The following is an 8,299-nucleotide window of genomic DNA, read 5'->3' on the forward strand; positions in this document are numbered from 1 at the left end:
TCCAAACAGAGTTTGTTTCCCCTGCGCTGGGAGCACACGCTGGGCTCTCCAAATCATTGATAAACAGTATCCCACGTTTTTGATTTTGAGTTCACAAATACTTCTTATAACAACCAACTACTCCTGAAACTTTGGAGGTTTTAGGTCTCTGTACAGTAAAGTTACAGGAGGATACAAATAATTATCAGGCAAAATGTCCTTGATTGTTCCAATAATCCCGTCCGATACCACGTGAGAACAATAAATGCATCATTTTCTGTTGCAACCCTCACACTCAAAGGTAATGTAACAACACTCATTTTTCACAACACTAAAACATCACTCCTTCCATGTCTAATGTCTGTGATGGGGGCGGAGTAAACTGGATCCTCACGCCGTGCCCAGTGAATGCTCGCGACACAGGAGAACACGTTCTGTCGGTGATACCTGCCTCGGTACAACACTGGTCACGTCACGGCTTATTCCCCGATTCAAATCACAGCCACAGTGTCCCAAAGTTGTTTGTTTTTAAACCGATTTTGCACAGACATTTTTTTGATGTATTGATATCAGTGTTGAATATTCTTACAGTGAAAATACCCCAACTATATGTAAAATAATGCCGGCCACTTGGTTATGGCGTTCCATGTACGCCCTGCCTGCTAGCATCGTGCACCCTGCTGTTATGTGCTGGATTGTCTCATCGTTACGCAGCCTGGGGTCTTGCCTGCTGTGATAGACCCCGGCCTCCATGGATCTGTGCTCAGAGCTCGTTCCTGTGCTGCTGTGATTAGTGCCTCTGTGCTCCTTTCAGTCCAGCCACAGAGAGGATCGATCGCTTCAAACGCACCATCAGAGCGGTTCAGGCGCCGCTCTGCGTTCGTTTCACGTTCAGTCTGAGCTGCTGCAGCTTTTAGAAGAACACACCTGACTCGACGACCTGGGCTCAGCGTGGAAAACCTGTCCACGCGTCTCTGCACTCAAAGACCTGGAATTATCATCAGACCCGGGTGGAGACGCAGCTCACCTGAGGGAATGCTGAGGCAAGAGCAGGCGAAGACCCCGATGAGCGCCGAGCAGCGGCGCGCACCGATGACCTGGAGCACCTGTGGCGGCTCGCGATGACCCCGCACCAGCCTGTAACCCCGCGACACAGATCAATCACCTTTACACCAAAGTGTTGACAATGACCTCTGACCTCCAGCAGACACAATGAGCAGGCGGACACAATCAGTGACTTCAATTTATTTTGCTCGTGTCATCATTAAAAACACAATTATTTTCAACAAGTTTGATTTTTAAACACGTGTCAAAGTGCAGCTCCAACACCTACGGAGGCCCATCACGGCCAAATATAAACTCCAGTCCATCCAGCCATTACTCTGCACCTTTACTGGCCCTGATGAGCTTCCGTACTGGCCTTTAAATCAAGTCCTGTGACACATCGAGTCCAAAATCTCTCGCTTCCTGTTCAAGTCTCTCTGTGATTGGACGGCGGGGGCATCGACCTGTTGTCAATCACAGCAGCGAGAATCAAACTGAGAGGATGCGTTCACCGCCAAGGAAACCCTGAACGCATCCTGAGGTCACACTGCACGTGCCTGGCTGTGAGGGGGCGGAGTCAGGACTCACGTTAGTAAGAACCCGCCAAGAGTTTGAATATTGCTAACCTACGATGCTACAGCGAGCTCGTGCTTGTTCTACTTGACATCACTTCCTGCAGCGGCTACGGGCTCACGCGTTAGGGTAACCGTAACGCAGAGTTATTTAGTGTACGAACGAGTTAACGATGAGGAAAGTGCAAAACGCACTCTACTACGGAAGACTTTAAATGCCTAAATCAAGAAAAAGCTTCAGTTTTGTCTGCAGACGCTTTTAATGTGTCAGTGTGATTTCAATCATCTGTACGTGTCTTTAGGACTCTCACAGCTGACAGCAAACATCGAATATCACGCCTGATTTAGTTCATTTGTTTTTAATGTGTCAGAATTAAAATATTTCTAGCACTTCCTGTTGCTGCAGGTTTCATTTCTCACTCTTTATAAAGTTTATTTGACATCTTAGTTCCTGAACTATCACTGAACACGCTCAAGGAACATGAAGTGAACCATCTACAAGTTATTTTCTAAACGGTGGCATTTTAAACCTTCCATATGGAAAGTATGGAATTCTAATGAATCTGTGGGAACGGATTAATTTAAGCATTAAACGTCCTCCGTACTTCCCGCAGCACCTCCAACTGAAACAAACTATGAGGAAAAACAAAGTGGCGACAGAAAGGTGAACTTTGACCTTTCGGTTAGTGTGTGACCCGGGAAGAAAAAAAGAAAAAGAAACGCCAGTGACGTGTGCACGTCGGCGGCTACGCTAACGTGAGACCGCGACACCGAGGGAGAAAACACCAAACCCTATTCCACAACCAAAGGAAACGCGGGAAAGAAACAGCGGGTCACGACGCGTGAGGGCGAGCGGGTCGGCAACGAAGAAGAACGCAGGAAGTCTACGCAGCAGTAGAAAAATACACATTACAAAAGGTGAGAGCGAGCGGGCAGCCATTTTGGCGATGAAGTTAGAGGAAAGTAAGTGCCCGTAAAGCTACGTCAGCAGGCATTGGTCGGACAAGTCGTCACAGACGGCATGACAGAAACGCCTCGCTGCTGCCTGCGAGGATTTCTCGCCGCTGCCGCTGACAGACATGGAAGGTTACGCTGCATCAAGCATCGACACCGGTGCTGGTGACAAATACACAACTTCATTATTTTCAACAAAACAGCAACAACTACTCGTCTTCCTCTGAAGAAGCTCCGCCTCTGTGCCGACGACTCCTCCCACCGTTACTACGACGCCACTTTGTCGTCCTTCTGCAAGAAAAACAGGAACAAACGCCAACGTTAGCACCGAGAGGCGACGGACTTTAAGGTCAGAAGGACGGGGCGGAACTCCAGCTCCTACTTCCTCAAGTCATGTGTTGGTCTGACAGGAGCCCTCTAACCCCGCCCCCTGAGCCTTCACTGTCTCGAAGTTAAAACACAATAACGTGACCTCACCCGGTACGCCGACAGGTCGGCGAACTCCCGGCCGGCCTGGTTTCCTCTGTATCCTCCCCTGTAGCCGCCACCGCCTCCCTGCGGTGGCCCAAAGGAGCCCCGGCTGGCCGGGCGACCCCGCCCACCGCGATAACCTGTGCCGCCGCGGCCACGGTAGCCCTGGCGACCTCGGCTCTGACGCAGAGGGATGCCGAAGGTTTCAGCGTTCATCCGCCGCTCCTCCGCCCACGTTTGCCTCCGCTCCCTGCAAGAGAAACAAGCGGCGGTGAGCGAGAGACGCGGCACGCTACACACAGGAAGTGGTCGGGGCTATGGTTAAAGCGACTCACCTCGGGAACCCCGACCCTCCGGACCGCTCGCTCGTCTTCCTGCCGGACAGAAAACATTTCCATTGTTAGTGACCGCGCCCCCTTCAGTGTACAGAAGCCACGCCCACACTGACAGCACTCGTACCTCGTGTCATCGCAGGAGATGTTGTCGAAGAACGACTTGGACTTGTCGTAGTAGCAGTTGGGCCCGAGCGGGTCGCACTCGTCGTCGGCGTTGCTCTCGCTATTCTGAGTCTCCACGCCAGAGTCGCCTTTATCCTCGCCGTTGAGTGCCTTCTCGTCTGCGAGGCGAACAACAGAAACGGGACACGCTCAGACGAACGTTACGCTTAACGCTGCATTTCGGCCCACCGTCGGTGACCTCACCTCGGAGCTTCAGCTTGCTCTGGAACTCGCGCTCCAGCTCCTCCTTGTTGAACTGCGCGTTGGCGCTCTCGAAGTCAAAGTCCTTCTCGAACTTCATTGGGCCGTCCCGGCGCACATTGAAGCGTCCTCTGCCGCGGTGACCGCCTCCTCTGCCGCGTCTGTTAGACGGAGCACCCGCGGCAGCTGAAGAATAGAGGGAGGACGAGGAGGACATTAGTTACCGTGGTAACTAGAGGGGGAGACACGAGGACGTGAACTGAGGCACATCCACGATGACAGACGACCTCGCAGCACTTCGAGGTAATGTCACATGTTAGCAATCACACATGCAGGTAACAGGAAGTCAGGTGACACTCAACTGACTTCCAGTTACCTGATAGGACACCGTGAGGATGGACGTCACGCTCCGATTGGCTCATACTGTAAACACAGAGCGGTATGTGTGGTGCCGACGCCGCATCTACAGCCTCACCTCTCCTCGTGTCCACGCTCTCCTGCGAGTGCTGCGCCTTCTGGCTGCTCTGTCCTGAGGAGGCTGTGCGGCCATGGGCGGGGCTTCGGCGTCCCAGGCCAGGAGCCGGTGCAGTAGTGGTGGTGGCTGAGGGGGCGGCGCTGGCTGCCTGATCCAGGACCGGACTCTTCCTCAGAGGGTCCAGGTTACCTGGGCTGGTTCGACCTGCAGAACCGGGGAAAGGTCACAGTTAGTGCGGCGCTACTCGATCATCAATGATCACGCCGAGAGAAACTCATATCAGAGAAACTGAGCAGGGCGTGTAGGTGTTCCTCACTTCCTGCTTCAGCACTGCAGGAGGACAGGAAGTGACTCATACAACTCTTCAGCATCACACGGTGATGAAGCAGCGCAGGAATTTGTGCTGACCTTTGAAGTCATTTAACACAAAGTAAAGATTGCACAATAAAGCAAAAACATTAAAAGGCGAACTGCGATGGGTCCATGACACGATCACGTGAAACAAACATTTGCAGTAACAGTAAAGGCGAAATTCTCGCTGCGTCTCTGCTGCAATCGGGATTTCTTATAACAACTGGCGAGCAGACACAACGCGCTGCGAGCGGCAGCTTCAACATCGCAGCTGACTTTTAATCCTCTGGACCGCGTGGAGGTCATGTGGAGCAGGAAATGAAGGCCTTGATGGCTCAGTCACGCCAACGCCACAAACCACCCCTGCTCGCTTCCTGTGGCATGAGTTATGTGGCACAAGGGTCACAGACAGACCCTCAACTAGGGCTGGGCCATATTATACCGTTCACGGTAATACCGGTATAATGTTAGGCAACGATAGGAAAATGAAATATCGCGATAGAATGGGAGTAAAACGCGCATGCGCAGTGCCTTTGTTTTCATACGCACATGGCCGATTGTTGAGTGAAACAGATGAACCAGAATTGGTTTGTAAAAATGGTGCAACTTCAGTGATGTGGAACTGGTTTGGTGTTTGTCCGTCAGATACACAACAAAGCACATTTTTTTGCAGAACATGCAAGCGGCCGTCGTTATTGTCGTATTTGTCGGACTAAGATGCTCTTAAATCTGGGAGTAATCTGGGTCCTAAACTCCGTATTCTTCAGGTCAAACAACACTGCAGCATCACTGAGAGTTAAAAACTGTCTAAATTCTTTCATCTTTAATAAAACGATCAGCATTGCTGCTTTACCAGGTGTAACTATGAAGTTTAACTTCCAGGCATCCATGAAAACAAAAGTTATTACATTTAACGGAGTTAGAAGTTAGCAGGAAGCTAGCGGAAGTTAGCTCGCTAGTTTCGCTAGTTACCTAAGCATGATATAGCATGTTCTGACTGAGAGATTTCTGAAAAAAATCAAACGTACAGCTCTGCTATCACTTCCAACATAAATGAAGACAGGAAACTAAACAGCAGTGACGTTTGTAGGGTTACTGAAGTTGGGCTAGCTGGTATATAATGATGTGCTACGTGACCGCTAGCGACACAGCTATGTTAGCATAACATAAACAGTGAATCTGGAGGACGAACACTAACACTTTTCCACTTATAAAAGTTAACGTGAAGGTTCTTCATGGTTAGAGACAAATGCAATCGCATGGCAGGATGCTGTAAACGGACCAAACTTCAGTCAGGAGAACAACTGAGATGATCCATCCACAATACGAGGTTAGTCATTAATACACTGCAACAACATGGGAATAGAGCAGCTGCCAGAGGATTCAACATTAATGAATCAATGGTACAGAAGTGGAGGAAGCAAGAAGAATGAGTTTAATAAAGTTTGATTTATCTGACTGCTTTGTTTCGCTTAATGTGCCTTATAATCCCGTGCACCTTATGGTCCGAAAAATACGTACTGCACACTGCAGTTTAATGTTGCAAAGCACCTCTTTTTAACTTCAGTGGATATTATACATGGTTATGCTCAGGATATGTCAGCCCATTTCTACTGGAAATGCCTTTTGGTTAAACTTTCAGCAAGGAATTTGCATTTGCACTGTTACATTTTTATAAAGCTTTAATGTACATAAAAACCAGCTTCTTGTTTAAGTGAAAATAAATGGAAGGTTGTCTTTTTGCACTAGTAATGTTGTGGAGTTGTATTTTGTCTCGCATCAATTATATCGTCAGTTATATCGTTATCGCAAATTTTCAAATATACATCGTGATAAATATTTTTGGCCATATCGCCCTGATCTACCCTCAACCCTTGGATTTCATGCCCGGCGAGAACCCCACCCCCCCTGCTTACCTGCAGCACCAAGCTGCGGCGACACCAACGGGCTGCTGTTGAACTGGCTGTAGGCGGGGACCGGAGCTCGGCTGAAGAGGCCGTAGGAACCGGCTGACTGGAATGGGGTTGGCGCCGTGGCGGACGAGGAGCTGGAGCTCATAGATGACTGCAGGAGGAGGAAGAAAGGTTAAAGGTCACATCAGCTCCTCGTTTCATTTCTCGCAGAAAACTGAAACAGGAAGCCTAATTTGTCCCTTTCACAGTAAAGGTCCTGTGATAGCAGAGGGGACAGATTAAAATAAAGCTCTCTCACACATAGCTCAGCTTACAGGAAGTGGTGGAAATAATATTTCAACATAAGAGACTGGAAGTGGATCGGTCAGGACCCTCAGGTCAGAGGGGCCAAGTCCAATCAGACAGCCCACAGGCCAAACACGACCTTGCCTCCTCAGGACGGGCGTACCTGGACGATGGCAGGGTCCTGGGGCAGCGAGCAGGTGGGTTTGGGTGGCTCGCACACGGTCAGGTCCTTGATGTCGCTGCCTCTGAAGATGATGTACTCAAACGTGTCATCCCGAGGCGGAATTGGCCGGTCGGTGGGCCGGTCTTCAGTGCCGAACGAACGAACTGTCAGAGGAGGAAACAAAGTGCTGCTAGAATCACAGGTCAAAGGGGAAACAGGGTTCAAACCACCCCTCTTAAATTCACCCTAATGGAGCACCAAATGCTAATTAGAGCAGAACAGTAGTCTAGGTGATGCCCCTACTACAGAGAGGAGAGCATTGGGTGACCTAGTTATTGATCGTCAGGCACCTAATGGCGGTCAGAGGAGCTGTGGTCTGAGCTGGGAGGAGACCGGACACATCTCCTCTCAGATCACCCGGAATACCTGCAGAGGGCTCTGGGAAATCTAAGGAAACACATATACATACAGCCCTCACTCTGGTGTGTGTTGTTTTGTTTTTTTTTGTTCCTGCTCTGTCACAGGTCACGTGACACCGTGCTTCACTCGCACAACATAACGCTTGGACATAGCACCACAAAACCACGCGATCCACTATACTACTTGTCCCGGCTCCGCCTGCACCGGTCTGTGACGTGCACTCAGTGACGTCAGAGAGTGCGGCGAGCAGGTGAGGCTGACCGGAAACGAGCATGGTGTCGGCTTCCTCTACTGGCTAGCGTTAGCCGGTTAGGTGAATCACCTGTTACTCTATCTGCGCACAGAGAGCTGGTGTGAGCCGTCACAGCAGTTTAGCCTCCCTTTATCCGCTTGAACCCGAATAAGTCGGTGCAGTTTCATGCTAGCTCGGCAGAACACGCTTTTTGTGACGAATGTTAGCATGATAGTGTTAGCCAATGGGTTTAGTTTAGCGTGCTAAGCTCGGCTAAAACTGCTAATCACCGTTGTTTACGCCCGCGCAGCCGCAACTCAGCAACACAAACAAAGCTTAAACTGAGCAAGAGCATAGCCGCGAGCCCTCCACTCACGCGGCAGTGCTACCTTTAGCCAGCGCCACTGTCGAGTTCTCGGTGTCGATGGTGTAGAGGATGCCTTCGTAGCGGATCTCGGCCTTGGAGATCAGGCTGATCTTGCTGCCGAGGTAGGGGGTCCCGCCGCTCATGGTGCTGTCCGTGACTGGGAGCTTCTAGCAGAGAAACGGACAGGCGCCTTGTGTGAAGTACACGCGAAACAGAAACGATCCTTCGGGGGGTCTGTGTGTGTTGACTCTACTGCGCTCCGCGGCTACAACATGGCTACCTGCTCCTCCATCTGAGGCTCTGAGCGCGGGGGCTAACGATACTACCCAGCATCGCGATATTTCACGGCTTCGTCAGCTGTAGATCTGAGGATGA

General features: G+C 50.5%; 1 protein-coding gene across 2 annotated transcripts; it reads right to left on the reverse strand.

Annotated features, from left to right (window-relative positions):
• Nucleotides 1–1,208: 1,208 nt before the first annotated feature.
• Nucleotides 1,209–8,257, reverse strand: lsm14aa (LSM14A mRNA processing body assembly factor a). Of its 2 annotated transcripts, none has more exons than XM_082538670.1 (9): nucleotides 7,947–8,257; nucleotides 6,906–7,069; nucleotides 6,461–6,608; nucleotides 4,194–4,397; nucleotides 3,722–3,904; nucleotides 3,480–3,636; nucleotides 3,356–3,394; nucleotides 3,027–3,270; nucleotides 1,209–2,840 (listed from the first exon to the last, which is right to left on the reverse strand). In XM_082538670.1, the coding sequence occupies exons 1-9, from the start codon at nucleotides 8,065–8,067 to the stop codon at nucleotides 2,817–2,819; spliced, it is 1,284 nt and encodes a 427-aa protein (XP_082394796.1). In that variant the 5' UTR covers nucleotides 8,068–8,257; the 3' UTR covers nucleotides 1,209–2,816. The 2 variants fall into 2 exon arrangements, with proteins under 2 accessions (XP_082394796.1, XP_082394795.1); XM_082538669.1 differs by having other exon boundaries at nucleotides 3,356–3,397.
• Between the last annotated feature and the right edge of the window lie 42 nt (nucleotides 8,258–8,299).

This window comes from Aulonocara stuartgranti (genome assembly GCF_965226115.1).
Source record: "Aulonocara stuartgranti genome assembly, chromosome: 7".
Taxonomy (NCBI): domain Eukaryota; kingdom Metazoa; phylum Chordata; class Actinopteri; order Cichliformes; family Cichlidae; genus Aulonocara; species Aulonocara stuartgranti.

Excerpts from the sequence above, each read along its gene's own strand:
- lsm14aa (XM_082538669.1), bottom strand. The coding sequence starts at position 8,067 with ATGAGCGGCGGGACCCCCTACCTCGGCAGCAAGATCAGCCTGATCTCC. Across the intron at positions 7,070-7,946 it reads GACAGTGGCGCTGGCTAAAG|TTCGTTCGTTCGGCACTGAA; the intron begins GTAGCACTGCCG and ends CTCCTCTGACAG. Across the intron at positions 3,398-3,479 it reads ATCTCCTGCGATGACACGAG|CAGGAAGACGAGCGAGCGGT; the intron begins GTACGAGTGCTG and ends TTTTCTGTCCGG.